This window comes from Microcebus murinus, chromosome 5 (assembly GCF_040939455.1).
Source record: "Microcebus murinus isolate Inina chromosome 5, M.murinus_Inina_mat1.0, whole genome shotgun sequence".
Taxonomy (NCBI): Eukaryota; Metazoa; Chordata; class Mammalia; order Primates; family Cheirogaleidae; genus Microcebus; species Microcebus murinus.
In genome coordinates this window covers 93,976,263-93,999,639 of record NC_134108.1, presented here as the reverse complement: position 1 = coordinate 93,999,639, position 23,377 = coordinate 93,976,263, and the positions used below count along the sequence as shown (strand labels likewise).

Sequence of the window (23,377 nt, the reverse complement as noted above, 5' to 3'; positions counted from 1 at the left end):
TAAAAAATTATAACAAAATTTGTGTCTTAAAACAACACAAATGTATTATCTTGTAGTTCTGAAGGTAAAGTTAAGATGTTGACAATTTCTGTGGAGACTATAAGAGGAAAATTCATTTTCATGCCTTTTTCAGCTTCTAATGGCTTCCTGTAGCCCTTGGTTTGTGGCCCCTTCCTCCAGCTTCAAAGCATACCATTCCCATCTCTGCTACCATCATCATATCACCTTCTCCTCTGGCTCCTCCTAAATCCATCTTATAAGAGTCAATATGATCACATGAGACCCACTAGATAATCCAGTATAATCTCCCATTGCAAGATCTTTAATTTAATCACAATTACAAAGTCTCTTTTGCCAAATAAGGTAACATTCATGGGTTCCAGGGATTAGGACATGAACATACTCAGGAGTCATTTTCCAACCTACTACAATTGCACTGTTGAATAAATAATGTTGAGAAAATCGGTTATCCGTTTTAAAAAATTAGATAACTGACTTATAAACTATATAAAAATAAATTCTAGATTGATTAAAGTAGGGGTCAGCAAATGTTTCCTGTAAAGAGCCAGATGGTAAAGAGTTTTGGGTTTGCAGACAGGGTGGTCTCTGTCACAACGACTCAAATTTACCACTGTAGTGCGAAGCAGCCATTGATGATACCTAAAGAAATGGGCTGTGCTTCAATAAAATTTTGTTCACAAAAACAAGCAATGGCCATATTTGGTCCATGGCCCATACTTTGCTGACCTTGGTTAAAAACCAAAATGTGAAAAGAAAAAAAAAGAAAGAAAGAACAAAAGTACGAAAAAAACAAATAAGTAAATTGTTTTATAGTCTTTGCATAGAAAAGAATCTCTAAACATGGAATCAAAGACAGAAATCATAAAAGAAAATACTTGCAGATTTGGCATCACAGAGATCAGAATACTCCATCAAAGCATTGAAAGGCAAATAAGAAACTGGGAAATAAACAGGTTCTTTTTACCTGTATCAGGAAAGTTACAAGGGGAGCCATAAAGAATAAAGCCCCACTTTGGATCCCAAAATACCCTGAAAAAATTAAAATTGAGAAGACTGTTTCAGAAATTAGTAATAAGTATCTTCTGCTTGTCTCTCTGCTACAGGCAAAACCACCTATATGTACACAAAATAGAAGTAAGTCCATGTGCATCTTAAGCCCATGAAGAGGATGGAATAAATTTTAGCTACCTCCCCTTCCGGGCCCCTGTTTCATCATCTCTAAAATGAAAGCAATAATCCCAGTCTTTCCTACTTCACAGGGTGGTTGTGAGAGTTAAGCGAGAAGAAAGAATGGGAAGCAGCTTTGAAAATTATAAAGCGCCAGGATCTAGGTAAAATCCAATTTTAATAAGTGCTGAATATAATACCCAATTCAATGCTACTCCTTCTCCATGACCAGGCTGAAAGCAATACTGTTAATAGTGTTGCTTTGATGATGCGTATGGAAGAATTCTCTTTGAAGGAAAAATCACCATCTTCTGCCTACGTAGCTTTCCATTTACTTAACAAAGTTGAGATTCTTGTGGTACTCAAAAAATGTAAAAAATATAAATTCTTGACCACATTAACCATTTAATAAACTGAAAGAAAGGTGCTACTGGAGCATGGGGTGGGGCGGGAGGGATGGAAAACAAGGCAGAAGATATATGCAGGGACCTAAATCAGATAGGGTGTTATAGTCATGGTAGAAATTTGGGACTTTATCTGAGAAACAATGAGAAGCCACTGAAGTGTTCTGAGCAGCAGAATGCTGTAAACAAATTTGTGTTTTTAAATGATCACCTTGGCTCCAGAGCAAAGAATGAATTGGAGAGGAACAAAAGTGGCAACCAGTAGATAAATTAGAAGGCTTACACAATAGTCCAGACATAAGTTGAAAGTATCATAAACTAAGGTGACAGTAATGGAGGTGGAGAGAAGTATATGAGTTCACAAGTTATCCAAGAATTAAAATAAACAAGACATGGCGATGGACACGATGTTAGTCAGGATGATAAAGAAGGTATCAAGAATGACAACCGGATTTCTGGCTGACAGATAGCTGTAAAACAATAAACACCATCCCATCCTCCTTAGAATAACAATGAGGCAACTTCACCAAATCAGCACTACAGGCACATATAACAATAGCAATAACTAACATTTATTGAGTAACTGCCCACCATTGTGCTGAGTCCTTTACATGATTTATTTCATTTAAACCACATAACAACATTATGAGAAATGTCTTGGCTTTGTCTCTGTATTATAGATTTGGAAACTGAAACACTGAGGAGTTAACTTTTTCAAGATCCGCTATCTAGTTAGTGGTAGAAATGGGATTTTGACCAAAGCAGTCTGCTACCACAGCCCACAGTCCTAACATTTATCCACAGGAAGATGAGAGAGTGAGGACAACTCCATGACTGAGCAAACTCAAGCTTATCTAGAGAAGATGCAGAACAGCAGCAAAGATTACCACATTCTAGCAGGAAGAAAGGAAACCATAGCAAACTTGAGAGGAAAAGATGGATCTTGGAGCCAGTTATTCTCCCCTGAGAAGCTTTGTGGCAAAGTAAGAGGTTTGATAACTTTCTGGATTATCTGGAAGGATATGACACAGAGCCAGTTATAGAAAATAAGGTCCACTTTGATGACTCCGATGATTAATTTTATATGTCAACTTGACTGGGCTACAGGGAGCCCAGACATTTGGCCCCAACATTGTTCATTATCCTGTGTGTATGTATGAGGGTATTTCTGGATGTGATAACATTTGCATCAGCAAACTGGGTAAATCAGATTGCCCTCCTTAATGTGGGCGGGCCTCTTCCTGAAGACCTGAATAGAACACAGAGGCTGAGCATGAGGGCACTCCTTCCTGGCTACATGAACTGAGACACTGGCCCTAACTGGACTTCAGACTCCAACTGAAACATCAAGCTCTTTTTGGATCTGCAGTCTGCTGGCTTTCAGACTAGAAGTTACACCATTGGATCTGCTGGTTTTTAGGCCTTTGGATTTGGACTGGGAGCTATATATCTGCTGTCTTGGGTCTCCAGCTTGCTGACTGCTGATCTTGGGATCTCTCAGCCTCCATAATTCCATGAGCCAACTGCTTGTAATAAATCTCTCTCTCTCTCTCTTTCTATATATATATATATATATATATATACATATATATATATACACACACACACATATGCATACAAATATATATACTTGTTCTGTTTTTCCAGGGAATCCTGATTAACATAGTAACTTATTAATTCATGAATAACACTGTCAAAGGAAAATAAGGGGAAAAGTTTAAAGCTATAGGGCTTAGATAGAAAATTTAAGGCTTGAGGTACTATTTTTACTACTTCATCATTCTACCAACAGTTGGGATTTTAGACAAAAGTAGATTACAATATTTTAAAAATCTATTGTTCTAATGTGAGAAATACTTGATCAATTTATCTTTTGTGTGGCCAAAATATTCTACTATAGTACTAATATTTATAACATGGCAATAACTGCTTTTGATTTAAAAAAACAGAATTTTTATTATCATTAGCTAAAAGATACTCACAGCTCTCTCCCTCTATTCCTACCTCCTCAATCCCACAAATGGAAAGAGTATTGCTATTAATTGGGTATTTATAGAAAATACTTGGCACAGAATCAGGGATTGAAAAATTCACTAGGTCAAAGAATGAGGAGGTCTCTATTCTTAGTCTTTCCTCCCTCACAAGGATAGGGCAAGAGTTCAGGAGGTAGCTCCCTGGAATCTGCCTCCTAATCTAGAAAGGCCTAGCCTAAAGGCAGTGGACCAGATCGGCTCTCCCCCCTAAGCATCGGGCCTGGCTGGCTGTGCTAGACTTTCCTTCCCTTAAGTGAGAACATCCCTGGTTTTGTGTGTGGTCTTAAGCTAGTTGTAAAGCCATCCCCTTTACAACTAAGACAAGAACAGTTCATCACATGATACATCCTCACTAAAATAGTGGTCCCTTTTTGGGCTTGGGACCAAATCCTAATACTCAATATTGATGTTTTTGCCTTACTTATATGTACATAATTATCCAAAAGACTAAGTAGTCAAGATCAAGATTGATGTGGTCTTGGATTCTCAGACTAAAAAGGATCTTAAAGTCAACTGCATTTTTTAATAACATTTTCAAAACATCATCAAATCTAGAAAATATCACAATGTCATTATATATTTTTAATCCTCAATTTTCATTGATTGTGTTAAGGACTTTGGTTTTGTTGGTAAAGTAGTTAGTTGAATGTTTCCCTACCCAAACTAAACAAGTTTGGCATATATTAGTGTAGACCATCCAGTAAAACCTTATTAATGTGCAATTCCACATGAGTAAGAGTATTAAAAGTGTTTGATCGTCAAATATTTAAAAGGTAGACAATCTATTTTTTTATCTGTCTTTTATTCTGGTTGGATAACACATCTCTTATTTTAAAAAATTATTCTCCCTCTCTCTCCCTCTCTCAGACCCTATAGTTCTAGGTACTGTTCACAACCAGGCCAATAAGACTTCCTTGGTCACATTACAGTGACACAAACAGCTTTTGACTTGAATGGGACCAAAGCTAATCCTGAAGCTTTTGCTCAAGCTCTTCACTCAGTTATTCAAGCAACAAATATTTCCTGAAAGCCAACCATGAGTCTTCAGGCGTCCTCAAACTACGGCCCGCAGGCCACATGCAGCCTGCCGAGGACATTTATCTGGCCCGCCGGGTGTTTTTGCCAGGCTGCCTGTCCTGCTTAGCAGCCCACTCATCCGGGGCCCACAGTGCGCATGTGTGGAATGTGTGCCGCACTCTCCAAAGGCCCTCCAACAGTCTGAGGGACAGTGAACTGGCCCCCTGTTTAAAAAGTTTGAGGACCCCTGCTCTAGACTGTTCTAGGCAATGGAGTTAAACAAAAAAAAGGACAATCCCTGCCCCCATGACGTATAATAAATATTACGAGCAACCCATATGTAATATATTAGCTACTGTTAAAAGCTAAGGAGGAATAGCCAGAAGGAGGTTGTGAAGTGGTGATGAGGGAATGTTGACATTCACTCAGGAGTCCAGTTGCCATTGGGAAGAGGCATTCTCTTTCATCCGGAGACACAGGGTCCCATGTCTGCCTCCAAAAATGGAGAGTTTGACTGAAAACGAAGCCAACTCAGGGGGAAGATAATCAAGAGTCACAGAGAAACAGAGTCTTAATGACTTCACTGGAGCACCTGGACTCAGCTGTGCCTCAAGATTTTTTCAGTTCTATGAGGCAATAAATGCTCCTATTTCTTGTTTGAATAGGGTTTCTGTCACTGGCAACCAAAAAAGACCTGACTAATACCAACACTTTCAAGTATATATAGAAACTCGAAGTACCTCACAATGTGTTTCTAAGTGGGGTTCCCGCTGTACTTGGATTATTGAATAGCTAGAACTCATTTCTAATTAGCAGTATACATTTACATGTAAACACCTAAAATTAAAAGACCTTAAAAACAGCATGTTCACTTAAATGGGTTTAAACAAGTTCCTTAAAGTGTGGTTTATACTATTAATTTAAGGAACCTTTTCTTACAGATCCTTCCAAGGTTACTCTTATCCAGATCAATGAAATTTTAGCAGAATTTTCTGCCAATGTGCATAGAATGGTTGTGCAGTGTATTCTGGACTTTTTTGAAGCATTTTACAATAAGACAGAATACACAAAATTTCCACCTTACTTCTTGTTGGTGGTGTTGGTTATATTTAGGATGAGGAATAGCCAAGGACCAGTCTTCCTCTGCTTGGAAGAGAGAACCAGTCATCCAGACAGTGGCCATCCTATCATGCTGAGGGGCCCAAGTACACCAGAACCTGCTCACTGGTATTAACTGCACTGCATCATTATGACCCAACACATGCCAGGTGACCGGAACCCCAATGCTATGTTGAAGCTTCTTTAAGGTAACAGAAAGCAACAAATAAGTTTTAAATTTTCCCCATCCTCCTTCCTCCATTCTTCCCCTTTATTTAATCTTACTTCCTGGATACATAAGAAGAGTAAACAGAGCCCTAAATAAAAACAGAACATAACACAGCAAAACAACAGCATTGGCAGCAAAACAACAGTTGTTCTCCCCTCCAGCCCAACATTCCTTTAGAGTGCCCTTTTGTATATATGGCAGGTCATTGAGCAGAACTTCTGCCCCTCCAGAACCTACCAGGAGGATCCAACATGGAACAAGCATCCCATGGGGTAAGGGGGCTATACACAGTTAGGGAGCAGACATCTCCTTGGGGCTTATTCAAAGGAAGCTACTCTAACTCTGCCATCTTAGCTGGCCCTGGAACAGAGCCCACCCCAGGCTATATGAGTGACAAAAAAAGGAGATTCAAAGAAATCCTCAGACATGGGGCTGAGTCATCAGCCTGGGTAAGCTGACCATGGCCTTTTCCTCTCCTTCCTAAAGAGGGAGATATGAGAGAATATACAAAAGTGGACTTCCTATGTACCAATCTTGAGTTTCCTGTAAGATGGGGAGACTGGCTTCTTTTTTCCAGGTTGGATATCTGCATGTACAGCCTTTTTGCTGGGCTACTCATACTTATCAAAGCAGGGGAAACAATTAGAGTGAGAGAGAAAGCAGAGCAGAGAAAGGGGTGATGGGCAAAACATCTTTGATGTGGATGGATTTGTAAGTTTCCTCTGCATAACTGGATGCCAGAGAAGAAGGTAGATTGGTTTGAACCAACTTTCTGGTACCTCACCCAAGACCATCCCCAAGGTGGATGCTAAGGGGGCTTCCACACTGGGAAACTACATAGCAGGAAACCTTCCTACTGGGCTCCAGTGATCTCATGCAGGCATTTTAGAAGAAGCTTCAGACAGCAAGTATTATCCAATAATCCAACTATTATCCAATAGTAACTGTGCAGTTAAGTAACAAGCTTATAAAACTTTCTGCCTTACCTTGCCCATGTGCCCCAATGCTGAGAGAATATAAAATAAGAAGAATGAGAGGAGGAGGGAAGAAGCACTCCCTACCCCTTCCCCAGGTGCCTCAAGATGGAACATTGAATGAATAGGACACTGAAGTTTTAAACTGGACTAATTAGGACTGGCCTTTTCACCTGGAAAGCTGTGACACTCAGGTATTGTTAAAGGACAGGGAAAAAGATCCATCAGGATAGGCAATGACAGTTACTAGAGAAAAGTAAAGTGTGTTCTGAGCTAGACCTCTGTCTGCAAAGTTTGCATCTCACAAACATCCCTTAAAAATGTACTTCTGTTTGCATAGCCCTGTGGCAAATTTACACACCACACCAGCTCACGTTTCCCATGAATTCTCAGGTATTATTTTGTGGCGATAAACGCTAGGAGAAGGCAGAGAACCGCTTCAATATTGAGGAAATCCAAGATCCCTGGAAAGGAGGAAGAAAAAAACCGTAACATCTACTAGAAAATTATATTTCATAAGAATGTGGAATAAATAACACTTTTTAGATTTTCAGTAACATTGAAATTTAAAATTTGGGGTTTAATCACAGCAAAGGTTTTCAACAATATTTGTTTTAACTTCTTCTGCTATTTGATGAGAACTTCTATATCCTAAGCTCTGTAGTAGGAATTTGATGAGCATTTTTGTGTGCCTGATCTCGCATGCTTGATTTATACAACCTAAATGCAGCCTAAAAGATAACTGATTTTAACTTTACATACCAAGTTTATAGTAAGTAGTGTACTACATTTGAATATTTCTGCTGATGAGTTTCAGACATCTTGAGATTTCACAGACTGAACCAGAAGTCAAAAACCTAAGACTTAATTTTAACTAGTTTAGAGGACACCCATGGTTTGTGTGCCTGGCAACACTCCTCTATGGGACTGGCTACCACCCTTTCTTTTGGTAAACAGCTTCCCAAAACACAGGCTCATGCAAACACACAAACATACACATGCACACACACCATGCGTAGTCCTAGTCTGCTAGGGAAATCAAGCAGGACTTTGTGAGGCATTCCCTGGTTATTTCTTTAAAAGAACACAAAGCTCCTTTCTTTGGTGATAAGAAATTGAAGTCCACATGAAACCAAAAAATGCCAATGACCCTATAGAAGAAGCCATTAAAGAGTAAGAGATGGGCCAGGCCCGGTGGCTCATGCCTGTAATCCTAGCACTCTGGGAGGCCAAGGCGGGCAGATTGCTCAAGGTCAGGAGTTCAAAACCAGCCTGAGCAAGAGCAAGACCCCCCATCTCTACCATAAATAGAAAGAAATTAACTGGCCAACTAATATATACAGAAAAAATTAGCTGGGCATGGTGGTGCATGTCTGTAGTCCCAGCTACTCGGGAGGCTGAGGCAGCAGGATTGCTTGAGCCCAGGAGTTTGAGGTTGCTGTGAACTAGGCTGACGCCCCCGCACTCACTCTAGCCTGGACAACAAAACAAGACTCTGTCTCAAAAATAAAAAAAAGGAGAGAGTAGTAGAGAGTGAAGCCAATAGACACAAAGAGATCCAAGAGCGAGAAACTAAAGGTAAGTCCTGAGAACATTCAGATGCCTGGAGGCATTCATGTCCAAAGTCAGCGTCTTCCTGTACCTCATTACAGTTTGATGATAAGAGGTCATACATCTTCAGTTTTGTCAAAGTTTGTTTGCACTGGGCTTCTGTCCCTCAAAACCAAACAGTTTAAGAGTAATAAAGCCATGTGCAAAAATGCCATGTCACAGCTCTGGTTTGTCTTCCAGCCCAAGAGAATGGGAGACAGAACAAAAGGAGTCATGGACTAGAAGAAATAGGAGAGAAAGGGCAAGAGGAGACATTATGGATGGAGAAGAGACAGAATTGGAAATGACCAATCCAATGACAAAAGAGCAGAGGTCTAAACATACATGGTTGGATAAAGATGAACTGTCACGAAATGAAAATGGAGTCTGGAAAGTGTCATCCTACAACAAAGAAAAGACTTTCTAGAAAATGTCCCAGAGCTAAATCAGTCTTGGGGAAGTAAGAATCATGCAAAGAGATGCCCTGGACTCCTCAAAAGACTCTACATACCACAGTTAAAAGAATAATCTAATAGAGTTTTTAAAATCACAATTCTAGCAATGGAACTCCTTCTCCTAATGAAATATTATTTTGAACACAAATATGCAACAGAGATAAATGCAATGAATCAATTTACTTGAGCAATTTGAGCCTTTACTCCTGAACCACCCAATAGTCCATTGTTTGTGGAACTCCTGAAGCCCCTCTAGGAAACCTTTGGATTTTGTGGAGCACAGTATGAAAACCACAGCCCAGGAACATGCTTCTGAACACAAGCCTGTTCCACATGCACTACACCATGCTTAAACGCAGCCTGATACTCTTTAGCAACTATAATAATAGTACACATAGCACAGTACCAGTAAAAAGCATGGAATTTAAATACTTAGTACTTTTAGAAGGAAAACCATATCTAAACTTGCTTATTTAGAACACTTTTTTCTTATTTATTTCTGCCAAATTCTTATGTTCGCAACAATTGCACCAGTGTTCTCTTCAATCATGCCCCGCAAACTAGTTTTTCGCAGAAAATTTCCATTTATATTTAATGCATGTATCTTGTAATTTCTGGAAAAGGACAAAGACAGAAGTCCAGTCAAGGCCATAAGACTGTTTTTTTTCCTAAGAAACTGTCAGCCAAATTTCTCAGGGAGGAACTGGAAATGAAGTGAGAGACATTGATAAATTTCCCTGCTGAACAATCAATAAAAGCCCCACCGTCCTGCTCAGACTCCCACTGTGGAAGCAAGAGCCGTAATTACATTGTCAAAAATTCAAGCCGCCCAGGCTGACGGCGGCCCCCTGGAAGAGTGACAAGTGATTGGCACTCAGTTTGGGGTGGTGAACCCAGACTGGCAGACAGGGTGGAGAAGGCAGAAGGCGAGAGTGAAATTTCCTTATTGACTACAATTATCCAAACTCCAGACCAAGCTCTGGAAGAATCCAAAGGGAAGAATCCCTTTAGTCATATTAACATATCAAAGTGAGCAGCACGCAGAACTTTCAAGACAATCTGAACTCCACCCACCGGAGAGTCAGAACACGCCCGGTCCCTATCTACTCCCAAACAGACAGGAAAGGAAAGACAGCGCTGTGTGTGGGTGTGTGTGCGTGCAGGTGCGTGTGTGAGTGTCTGAGTGGGTGAGAGTTTTCTACATTCAAAGAAAAACAGGAAACATGCTTTCGACTCCATCTTCCCTAGTGACAGCTAAACAGCAGAGCCTGTTTGCTTAGAGATTTTAATCTACGATAAAAATCAGCTGGAGCAGAAGGGTTTCAAAGGGTGATGATGATAACAAAGAAGGGGGTGGGAGGGACAAGGTGGGGAAAGCAATAGGACTGACAAGCAGCCCCATCCCTGTGATTCTATGTGACCAGAGCAGGAGTTAAAATAGAATCCATCAGTCCACCGACTGCTGGATATTGGGAACCAAATGTCGCTTGCTGGGCAGTGCCCTTCTTCTGGCTAACGGGGCCCATGCAAATAGTTTCCAAGAAGGCTTTATGGTAACCATGCCCGGAACGGTGGTTACCCACTGCTGCGAAGCAGGTGCATCGCGACAGATTAAAATCTAAAAATGTTCACTGGGGGGGTGGGAACAGAACAGAAGATGCCTGGGAATGTTGCTACCTCATGATCTGCAAAGCTAAAACTCCACTTTGACTATGATGCAAAGAGATAGACAAGAAAATGAATAACGAGAAAAAAAACAAATCTCTAGGCAAAGCTGGCCTCATGCCAGATTTTAAAACAGAAAACTTCCACGACCACCACTCTCCACACTCCTAAAAGAAAATATGAGAAAATCAGTGCTGGGTACTCAGTGCTTTTGGAAAAAGAAAAAGAATATAGTCAAAAGAGCAATAACTAACACTGCTTGTATGTCACCGTGTGCACGATACTCTGGAGCACTCCACGAACGATAAGTCTATGAGATGGAGACAATGCTTTTCTGGTTTTATAGAGAATAATTTGTCCAAGGTCATAGCAGATAAGCGGTAGAACTGGACCGATTATTGATTCCCAAACAATTAACCATTAAAATCAGTGTATCTCCAAAAGTGCATCTAATCATTGAAATGCACATTCCTGAGCCCAGAAATCTAAATTTTAAAAATCTCCCCAGAAGAGTCTTCTGTGTGCCAAACTAGGTGAATCTCCTCACTACGCTATCCCGGGAAGCCGAGTGAGTAAACGCTGGGTCATTAGGGACTCTCTGGGTGCAGGGCAGTGAATCAAGTTGCTCTCTGTTTTGCATACTTGACAGCAAAAGAAAATTAGTCTTCCCCTAAAGCCCCAGTGTCACCAGACCCACCTTTGGCCCTGGGAAAAGGCCAGTGAAATTATGTAATGATTTTAACCATGATATACCACCACGCCGGAGGGGACATCTGTTTGAGACCTCAGGTGGTGATGGGAGAGAGAAAGGGAGAGGATTGATGAGCTGCACGTGGGGCTGTGCTTCTCTGACAGATACATCAGGAAGGGAATTCCTCTCCCTCAAATGGCTAAGCTCTTTTCTACATGATATTTCTTTTCCATGAATGAGATGCGGCAGCATCACATCAGAGAGAAAATAGCCTGATTTTGCCTGGGTTCGATGTGCAAGCTCTGTGGTTCAGATGAGCCCCCAGTCACTGCTATGCTGGCAGGGCTTCTGGGAATGGGTTAAGGGTGTTGAAGACAAATAATCTGGGAGTTCAGGAGAGGGCAGGGGAGAGAAAGAAGAGGGAGAAAAGGAGGATAAAGAAAGAGAGGGGGAGGGAGAGAGGAGGAAGAGGAGGGAGAAGAGAAGATGGAAACAAGGGAAGCAGAGGACGAGCAAATCTCACTCTCCTTATCCAGTAACATCACGCAGCTAGCGTGGCAACTTATTTTTTTAATTTCCAAAATTCTTAAAACATATTAGAAGCACCTGCTGTGTTTTAATTGACCCCTATAGACTATAAGCAACAGCACTAGGAATTTTCTTAACTGTACATTTGCTTAATCGCAAAGGCTTATAAGCACAGGAGACACTTACAGGCGCATAAAGGTATATTTATGAACTCTTTGACCAGTTCTTCATCACAGAGCGTGAGAATGAGAAGAGCTTGAAATGAAAGAGGCAGAGTTAAAGAATTAGGAGCATTTTCATGTTTCCTCATTTGAATTCCAATTTCTAGCAAGAGGTGTGCCGTCTGCATCCTACAGAACAGTGACTCTCAAATCTGAGGGTGCCCGTTAAGCCTCAGGGTCCTTGGATGATTGATCCATGGGCTGGCTGAAACACTGATCAACGCCTTCTCGTGCTCCAGTTGTGTTTTGTCAGTGGTGAAGAGCAGCACGTTGGGTTGATTGGTGGCCTAAGTGGTCACTGAACTAGAACAAACAAACATTTGAAGATCGTGGCTGATGTGCGCATAGATCCCGGGCAGGGCTGTAAAATTGGTGTAGGTGCTTGCTGATGAAGATAAGTAAGAAAAAAGACCTCCTTGGATGCAGATCATAAGAATCAATATAATAGGCATTTTGAATGTTTGTCCAGATAGTTGTGGGTTTCGTAGACCTCACAAAATTGGATCCTCAATGTCTAGCACACTGGCTGGTCCAGAGTCAATACTTAATAAATGCTTGAGGAAAAGATCTCGCTTCCTCTCATAGAAAGCCGGAAGAGGCAGGAGAGTGGCAGATGATCACTGAGGCCCACAGTTTGTAATAGACAGAGCCTGGACAGAGAAAAAAATGGCAGACGCCTCTGCACAGCTTCATGCCTATGTCTAGAATGATTATTCTAAGATAAGCGGGTTATATTTTTCCATGCCAATATAGAAATGCCAATGGCAGTCTGTTTTGTGGAGATTGAGTCACTATCTGGAGCCCACACTTTTGATCTGCCTTTTTAGCTCATGCAATGCAACCAAAAGTATTCAAGTAGCCACTGAAATATGTTTAACATTCATTATTTTGTACTTATATTTTCCAGTTGATACTAAAAATTATCCTGAATCTGAAGGGGGGAGAGGGGGAATGTCCATTTTGCAAAGGAGAATTGCATCATCAGAAGGCAAAAATAGAGTTGGAGCAGAAACACACTGTAGCCTAATCTCTGTTTTCTCCTAGGAATCCTTAAACACTCAACCCATCTGTAAGAGGATTCTAAACAGAACCGTAATCAAACTCCATTCATGGGAGAGGAGGGGAAAGAGAGAAGGGAAGGGGTTCAACAACAACAACAAAATGAAGTTGTCCCTGTTTGGTTGGGATGCGGGGCTATTCCATGTTGACAGACATCAGTGTATGCTAGCCAACTGTACCCATTGGTTTTCACTAGGTTATACTGAGTTACGAATGCAAATCTCAGTGGCTTACCGCAACCAAGGTTCATTCCTCACTCACATACACGACAGCAGCAGGCCAGCTGCAGCACTGCCCCTGTCATCTCCATGCAGGTTCCCAAGCTAAAGCATCTGTCCCCACCTGGGACAGGCTGTTCTCGAGTGGAGAGAAAAGAGAAAAGTGGCTAAAGCATCACAACAGCTCTTAAAACTTCCACTTGGCTGTGCAGTGCGCCATTTCTGTTCACATTCCTCTGACCAAGGCAAGTCCATGGCGAAGCCCGCCCAGTGGGGCAGGGAAGTATGCTCCACCCACGGGCAGGCACTGAAAGTCACAAGTACACAATCCTCTCACAGGAAGAAGAGCAAAGAATTGGAACTGTAGTAGGCACTGCCACAAAGAGTCATAACAATTTTATGTGTTATTTAAGGAAAGAGTGCCATGCTCTAATTGACCTTGTTGCCTCGGCAACTAGTAGCCAAAGATGTTTAAATAGTTTGATCATTTTCCCACTGCCCACATTCGCTAGACACAGCCCTACTTCATTTCCTCTGGTCAACAGCCTCACTCACCATGCAGGGAAAGAGTTCCATTCCTCACAGCCAGGAACTTGACCCCGTAGGGAAAGAAGGAGGTCGAGTGGGAACTCCCATGGAGTTTGATCCAAGCTTTGCCTTGGAAGGGCTTGTCCTCAGATCCGATTCGGAGCTCTCCACCGTCAGAAACAAGGATGGCATGGGCCCTGAGCTCGATGGGTCCCGGAGCCATGAAAATCAGCTTGCCCCCTAATGGACAGAGAAAAAAATCGTCAGTCTCTGGGAGGACAAGGCTCACCCTGTTTTGACAGTTCCCATGTCTGAGAAAAAGCTCCTTTATTTTTACATTAATACTTCTGCTAGAATTTAGACTTATTTTATCTTTTCCCCTCTTCTAGAAGCACAATAGGGTATCTCAGACACTCAGGAACAGAAGCACTATATTACTAAGCTAGCTTAGCTATTACTATTACCATTACCACTACTATTCTATTACTATTCTTTGCAGCTTTATTTATAATAATATTTTCTATAACAATGATGTCCAGCAATTTAGGACTGGTTAAATAAGGGATGAGAAGGCCACTAACTTTATCATTTATCAGCAGATAAAATTAGTTTATAAGATTAAGTTTAAAAGAACTGGGAAATGTACAATAAATAGAGACAGAAAAAAATGTGCCAAAATTATAAGAATTATGGGGGAAGTACAATTAGGGCTAACATCATGGTATTTGTAGCATTTTAACTCACCAGCATCCATTATACTTTCTTTTGATAATAGACCCTAATTTCCTGGAGGACTTTCTCTGCCCTATTGGGTAAGCTCAGTGGGACTGTCAATCAAAATGTCTTGTCCTACTATAGCTGAAGTCACATACTTGGGCTTCAAAAGGAATGTGGAGCAAAAGGGAAGAGAAAATAGGAAATGTTCAGATCTCATTAATTCCAGTGGGGGCATTCTAAGGAGCCTGAGCAGAGTTCCTGCTTCTGAGACCTCCCACCTGCTAATCTCCCCCATAAAATGCCTTGATTCCTATCTATTTCTGTGTCTTATTTTCCAGATTGATTTCCATTGATTAGTAAGCTACCCAATACCTTCTCAATACATTTCCTTTTCTAATACATTTCCATTTTCCTCTGTTATGGACGACCAGATAACTTAAACTGATACAGATATCATTTTGCTCGGATGTCCAAACTTTTTATAACATAGGAATATTAATTTATAATAACATTACATGATATTGTGAGAGCAAATAATTAAAATATTTAAAATATACTTTCATCTTTATAATACTTTTATTTTAAAGGATTTAGGATATTTACACTTCACACAGAATTTTCTCAATAATGTCAAAATAATTAAAGCATCTCAGGTAAATAAACACTTTAACCCGCATCAGCTATTAAATCCATCTCCTTCCTGTAAGTGGTTTGCAAAAGCATTGGACTAGAGTCTTCTATCCTGTAACAAAGTGGTCAAAGTTGTGACTTTATATTGGAAACACCAGAGGTCCTCTTTTCTAAAACCAACCATACTTTCCTATCTCACTCAGAATAAAACTCAAAGCCCTTATATTGGGCTACAAAAGATCCCTCATGAATTGCTGCTACCTTACCTCCAACACCTCTCCAACATCATCTTTTAAAGTTCCCCTGTTCATTCATGTATTCTAAACACACTGGCCTGCTTGGTTCTCAAACAGGCCTCGGGCCTTGTGTATATGCTCTTCCTTTGCCTGGAATGTTCTTCTGTTAGACATTCACGTGGCTCACTCCTCCTTGTTTCTATTTAAATGTCAACCTCCCACTGAGGCCTTCCCTCCACAGTCTGTATAAAACAGCACGCCCTGGCCCCTTACCTAAATATCTTTCTTTTCTTGACATCAGATATGTAATATATATTTACATGTTTTGTTCACTCCTAAATTCTTGGCGTCTAGAACAGTGACTGGTAGGCAGTTGGCATTCAATATGTAATTGTTGAGTGAATGGATAAATGGCTCTATCTTTTCAGATAATCTGATTTAAGTACTTGAGTTTCCTTATATACACACACATACACACACACACACACATACACACTCTCCCCTTTTCTCAGAAAGAATGCTAGTATTATATTTAATTTATTAGCTCATACATTGCCTCTATGAGCTAAAGGAAGGCAAAGGATGTAGAAAGAGCAAGGTGAAGGCCGGCGAGGTGGCTCACGCCTGTAATCCTAGCACTCTGGGAGGCCAAGGCGGGCGGATTGCTCAAGGTCAGGAGTTTGAAACCAGCCTGAGCAAGAGCGAGACCCCGTCTCTACTATAAATAGAAAGAAATTAATTGGCCAACTAATATATATAGAAAAAACTAGTCGGGCATGGTGGTGCATGCCTGTAGTCCCAGCTACTCGGGAGGCTGAGGCAGGAGGATTGCTTGAGCTCAGGAGTGTGAGGTTGCTGTGAGCTAGGCTGATGCCATGGCACTCACTCTAGCCTGGGCAACAAAGTGAGACTCTGTCTCAAAAGATAAAATAAAATAAAATAAAATAAAATAAAATAAAATAAAATAAAATAAAATAAAAGAGCAAGGTGTCAGAAACGGCTCAAAAGGCAGGTTCCACTGTAATAAGGAGCGTCTTGGTGAGGGGCAGTGAAGAGCAAAGACTTCACCTGCTAAATTTAGTCCTAAATCCAGTCTGCCAAATGATGGAGTTGAATTGGTACTGCTTTCCAAAAATCACACCTGGAAATAGTTAAACACACTCTGCAGGAATGGGAGGGAGAGAAGGAAAAGGCTAAGATGCCATGAGTCATCATCGTTCACCTACAGCTTAGTTCAAAGACAGTGATCAATAAATATTTGATTCACTATTCAAATGTGGAGGCCACTTCTTCCCTGACCTTTTAGAACTTCTCTTCAGCTTTTCTCAGCTCTCCTCATCAAACCCCCTAGTCTTCAGTTCTAATGCCCGAGCCACACACCACCAGTCACAGTCGTGGGATGTCTACTCAGACCAGAGCCCTGAAAGTGCCCTTTCCTTTCAGCAGCAATATAGAGTGACACACCCACCTGGGCATCTAGTTGCTCTAACTGGAAAATGGGCATGTTAAGAGCTCCTCCTTGAAACTTGGTGAAACTTATTGCAATAATGCTGGCAGATCCCAGGTGACACTTAATGCAATGGTCTCTGCTGCTGTCATCATACTCAATACCTTCACTTCCTCCATTTTCACTATGACCTGCCCAGTTCCTACAGTTGCCCTGTCACCTAAGCACTGCTAGACCATCTGCATCTCAGCACCCTACTGCTGCTAGTCCTGACTGTCCTCTTGAAGTGCGTTGTATAAATCATACCCTGAGGTAAAACTATCCAAGAAGCAAGAGACTCTCCTTGGTGATCTACAGGCTCAATGAGAAAAGCAGTACCACTCTGCTCACCAGACGTCCAAAGGACCCACAAGCAATTTTGACTTCAATTTTTCCTTCCATCATCATTACACATACAAATGCAGCAATAATCACGAATCCCACTGCGAACAAGAAGGAAGAAACGTGACCTGTGCTACAAGTCAAATTTTATGTTAACTAAAACTTTGTCACTCATAGCCACATGTCATTAGTGTCCTAACTAATTACATTCAACTGGTAGACCATGGGTTTGCATAGCAGGACTCCTGCTATTATATGTAGTCAGGAAATCAGAACTGCCCTTGATGAGTAAGTGGTAAAGGCAGGAAACAAAACTGGAGTCCCTGTCCTTACTCTGCTACTGGCCTCCGAATGACCCTCAATAAGTCCCATAAAATTGCTGGACCTCAGATTACTCAATTCCCAAATCTGTCTTACTCAGTGCCCAGGGGTGGTCTGTTTTCTCACAGGTAAAGTAGAAAGTAGAATCGTGCATTCACTGAGGCTCCTTCCAACTCTAGAACATTCGACATCTGCATCTTTCAGAACACAGTCAGATGTGCATTTGGCACTAACAGAGACGCAAAGCTTATGCTTTCCTGACACCACCTGTGCTGCAGTAAATGTTGAATTTCACTTGAGAAAGATATTATACGCACAGTCAGGAATTCGAGTAAGACTTCCAGGGAAAAGAAAGGAGCTAACATTTATTAATTACCTACCTTGCCAAAATATTTAGATATATTATCTAAAATGACCTTCAAAACCAATCTACCAGGTCAATATCACAGTCTATATTTCACAGAGAACAATGTGGTTAAAAGAAGCTCATATCTTTTCTACACCAGAATAGGCAGAGCCAAGCATTAGAACCCAGGACGACCTGACAGAAAAGTTCGTATTCTATCCATTTCCACAAACCTGCCCTGGTAGCTTTCAATTAATTAGAATTATTTTCACAGTTACATTTAAGGAAAAACATGTGTTAACCTAAGTAAGTTTGCCTATGGCTTGTTTATATACAATTTATTTTAATTTTGTTAAAGCAGATATACCTTGCCTCATTCCAAAAAAAGATTTGAAGCAGATTACGAGGATTAGTGGGTACATATATAAACCTTGTCCTTTTTACCGTTAAGAAAATATTGAATACACTGAAACAAATCGGTAGGAATTTTGAAACATTATTTACTGACAAGAGCTAATAAGGACGTTAATGAAGGGAGAAAAAAACTCATCCCAAGGAAAATGAATTATATGTGTTGTTGAGAGTGCTGTGAACAGGACTAATTAATTATTATGAACATCACTGACCCCTGCTAGAAAGCATTCTCCTCTATTTCATCAGTAGCAAATATAAGGAAATCTAGGTACATTAAGAAGAGAGTTTGATGAGGAATTCAGCCATTGTTGCCTGAAATAATTAGATAACCAAAGTGAAAGCTTCTTCCTGTGAAAGGATGCCAAGTTCATACTTTATCTATCTCTGCAGCAAGGTCCAAAGATTTTCATCCTCACACTTTATTAGCTTAAAATAAATATACAGTGGGCTGCCTTAAAGGACAGCTACTTGGATATGGGAGGGCAGTGGGAGGACTTTATTCTCCACTTTATAGAGCTCGACCCCATTTCTGAACATTGAAATAAAGAGCAGGGCTGAAATCAGCCTTTGGCTGTGACCCTTAAATTGCTTGTTATGACTTTCATGAAAGCTGACTATGTCCCACAAGTAACCTTGGGTAATTTTATAAAAATCAATCAACCATCACTATTGTTACTTCCCTCTAAAATAAATAAATGAACACAACTTTTTACATGTAATCACTTCTTTCCATTAAACATCTCTTTTATTTCTTTTAAAGGGAAGTAAAAGAGACTTTTAGCAGCTAGCTAATGTTTGCAAAGTACATCAAAATCTGCTTTTGGCTAACCCTACAATTAGTCATCCTCTGTAATAACCACAAAATAATTTGTTCTTTTTTTTTTTTAAGAAAACAAATACAGAGTTCTAACTATTTTCTCCCTTACAGAAAAAAAAATTAGAGTATAAATATTTTACTATATAATAGTAGTCCACAAAAGAGCTGGCTAGACCCAATATCTTCAATTCTTCTTCTCCCCAGGAAAGGTCTTTGCCTGACCACTCTGACAAAAATGCTCCCGGCCGGTCATAAATAGCAACCATATTTGTGAATCCAAGGCTTAGTGCCCCGTTCTCATCTCTCCTGAGTGACCAGCAGCATTGGACACACTTAGTCACTCCTTTCCAGAAACTCCTTCCCCTCATTTGCTCATTGCTGTGTTCTCCTGATTTTCCTCCTACCTCTTAGGCATCCCCTTCTCAGCCTCTTCTACTGCTTCTTCTTGGTCATCCCAACCACTGACACTTGGTGTGCCCCAAGACTCAGTCCTCTGACCACTTTTCTTATCAGTTCATGTATATGGCCTTGGTCATCCCATCTTGTCTTAAGATTTTAAACACCATCATATGATGTTCAAATTTATATCTCAAAGCCTGCCCTCTGCTGAAGACCTGTTTACACAATTGCCCACTCAGCATCTCTACTTGGATGTCTCATAACTTCTCAACTTTGCACATCCCCAAAATGAATTCCTCATCTTGCCCTACAGATAGTTCCCCTGTGCTTCCCATCTCCCTGAATCCGTAACTCCATCCTTCCAGTTGTTCCATCTGAAAACCATGGGGTCCACTTTCACTCTCTCTCTCAACCCACAACCAATCCTTCAAGAAATGTTATGCATTCTACTTTCAAAATATCCCCATGATCCAACCACTTCTCACCACCTCCACATATATTTCTGGGGTCTAAAGTCACTCTCATCTCACTCCTGGATTATTGTAACAGCCTCTCTTAACTCACCTCCCTGCTTCTGCCCTTATCCCCCACTCTGGAGTAAACTCTTAAAACAACACCCAGTGCTGTTATTGTTATCGTTTTTTTTCATGTAAACCATATCATGTCACCTCTTTGCTCAAAATTCTCCGATGGCTCCCATCACAGAGTCAAAGCCTACCAAACCCTACAGGCTTGGTTCTCTCTGGCCCTATGTCCCTCTGCTCTCCCCGTTGTTCACAATAGCCCTGCCACCCTTTCCTACCCTTCCCCCTGCCTCACAGCCTTTGCCCTCCCTGTGTGTAAATCTCCCCAATGCCCCCTTCTAAGATGTATTACCTACCCACCCCTCCTGCTGCATTTTTCTCCATGGTACTAAGCCAATCTAACCAAAAAATAGAATTTGCTTATTTATTTTCCTCATTGACTGTTTCCCTTGTAGACGTAAACTCCACAAGAGCAAGATTTGGGTCTATTTTGTTCACAGCCATCGTCCTTGTGCCTAGAACAGTGCCTGGCACATGGGGAAGGTTGTAAGTGATCACTAAATATTTGTTGAATGAATAGGAGTTGAGATTATGGAAATGAATGAGGTCTCCCAGGGAAGACAGGTAGAGTGAGAACAGAAGAAAGATAAGGGAGAAGAACTACCAAACATCAACATTTAAAGGCTAAAGGCAGGAAATAGCAAGATTCTTGAGAGTGAGTCAAAGAATTAGGTGAATTAGGAGAAGAATCAGAAGGGGGCAGAGAGACACAGCTCTAGGAAGAACTTTAAGAACTGTGAAGCTGGAAGGTGAGCATGTCAAACCCTTAATGTCAATTTTAGGAGGATCGAGAGAGAAAGGCTACAGAGTCAGATTGTGCTAGGTTAGGATGTGAATGCCAGGTGATAAAATGAACCAAGGGAGAGTGATTCCATCTTCCAGCAGCGGGAAAGCTAGAGATAATGGCAGGCAAAGCTCAGGGTGAGGTGTGAGGACCCAGGTTCATTAGATCAATCTGAATCACCAAGCTATTCATTTACTCGAAGCTTGAAATACCTAAATTTTAAGATGTAAACGATCCAATCTATTTATCTAGAGGGATAAGCTCTATTTGACTTTCTTTTTTTAAAAAGTCTAGCAGTCTGTTAAAATTGTTAAATGGTCAAATGGACAGTCAAGGGAGCCTGTGGAATTCCCTTTCCCTGGAGAATGACAGATGATCATCCATTCGGGATGGACAGACACTGCTCTGCCTTGATAAGGAGAGCTGGCTGAGGGGTCTGGGCAGACCTGGGGTACATTGCCGTACCCCGCTGCACTGTGCTGCTTGGGATGTGGAAGCTTGGAGGAAGTGGGGGAGAGAAGAGTAGCATTTAGAGAAGGCAGCCACAGCCCAAAGCCTGCATAGTGCTGGGGATGCACACAGCTTCCTTTGTTGGCAAGATCCGGATTAGACTTGTGTCTGATCCACTGGAGCAGAGCCTGGGAAGCCTTCGAGGTGGGCTTGTCCCCGGCCAGAGAGGCGGAAAATCAATTTGGCTGGCAAACGAGAGCCCCCAAGAGCTTAGTCCACGCTCCATAATCCTATCCACTAGCAGCTCAGGAAATAGATGCCTAAGCCCTCACATATTCATGGGGGATGTGAGGCATAAATCAGGCTTTAAGGATTGGGGGCAAAGGGAATGGACTCTCTGGCTGGCTACTAATTAATCAAGCACAGAACACCTAAACTTAGCAACCTGGGATGGAGCCACACACACACACAGGCAGAGGCTGCTGCCGCTGTTTTTCCCATTTTTTTAATTTCAATTAAAATAGATATCGGACAAAATTTTCCCCTTTAGCTGATACTGCTTATGCATCCCCCTGTTCTTCCCTTAATTAAAAAACATGCTTATTGCAATACTTGCCAGAATCACTTTAACAGTATTTTAATTGTAATGTCTCTGCCTGATTAAAAAAAGAAAATATGAACTAGAAAGTGTTTGCAAAAACCTTCACAAGACTCAGGAAAAAAAACATATACCTCCCCAGACTGAATGCCACATACTAACTCCTTAATTAGCCTAGAACTGCAGTCAAATGGGCAATGTAGAGAGGAAAAAAAAAACATATCTGAAATAAAATCACTGACTCAGAGCCACAAACAATAGCAGTTGGGAGAAACAGTTTTCATCAGTCCAGACTTCCCTGGCAGAATAGAGAACCACATCCAACTAAAAATGCTATGCTCAGGATAAGCCTATTCAATGTGTCCAGCCAAGTGTCCACTGTTCTTAGGGGGAAAAGTAGCTAGGCAAGGTTAATTGACTCCCAGTCCTGACAACTCTATAGGTTTCCCTTTATTGTTTTAGGCTAGTAGTTCTCAAACTTAAGCATGCATCAGAATCGCCAGGAAATCTTCAAAACACAGATCGGTGGGCCTCACTCCCAGAGCAGGTTTGCTATGGGGTCCAAAAATTTGTGGTTCACGTAAGTTCCCAGGTGATATGGATGCTGCTGTTTGGGGACAACACTTTGAGAACCACTACTCTAGGAAAAGTGAGTGATTGCTCAAGGTGTCCATAGGCTTGTGATGTTTGCTACCATCTAAAACAAGCTGTGGGCCGGGCGCGGTGGCTCACGCCTGTAATCCTAGCACTCTGGGAGGCCGAGGCAGGTGGATTGCTCGAGGTCAGGAGTTCGAAACCAGCCTGAGCAAGAGCGAGACCCCGCCTCTACTATAAATAGAAAGAAATTAATTGGCCAACTAATATATATAGAAAAAATTAGCCGGGCATGGTGGCGCATGCCTGTAGTCCCAGCTACTCGGGAGGCTGAGGCAGGAGGATCGCTTGAGCCCAGGAGTTTGAGGTTGCTGTGAGCTAGGCTGATGCCACGGCACTCACTCTAGCCTGGGCAACAAAGTGAGACTCTGTCTCAAAAAAATAAAAAAATAAAAAATAAATAAAACAAGCTGTGAAATACAAGCCTGGAATTATAGATTAATTCCCTTTCTCATTTCACATTTACTGTCCTTTTCTAGCCCCTCTGCTAAGTGCTGAAATAGAAATGTGAAAAATAGTCTCCACTTCCAGAAGGTCACAGGGAAGTTGAATTGCTCCAGATAAATGGAAACACTCTGGTGTTAAGGAACTGGCCCACTTTATAGATAACTGAGAGAGAAGAGAAAGGTTATGATTCAGCCTTTTACTTTTTCTACAAAATAAAAAACTCATTAAGTTAACCTTATAACTGAATTAACTCT

General features: G+C 41.2%; 1 protein-coding gene across 1 annotated transcript in view; it reads right to left on the bottom strand.

Moving 5' to 3' along the window:
- The window catches only part of PKHD1 (PKHD1 ciliary IPT domain containing fibrocystin/polyductin), a 424,797-nt gene that overhangs the window by 262,359 nt on the left and 139,061 nt on the right, over nt 1–23,377 (bottom strand). The window contains exon 37 of the mRNA XM_076003302.1: nt 13,926–14,138. Within this exon, the coding sequence (XP_075859417.1) occupies nt 13,926–14,138 (213 nt within the window). The remainder of the gene's footprint in view (nt 1–13,925; nt 14,139–23,377) is intronic.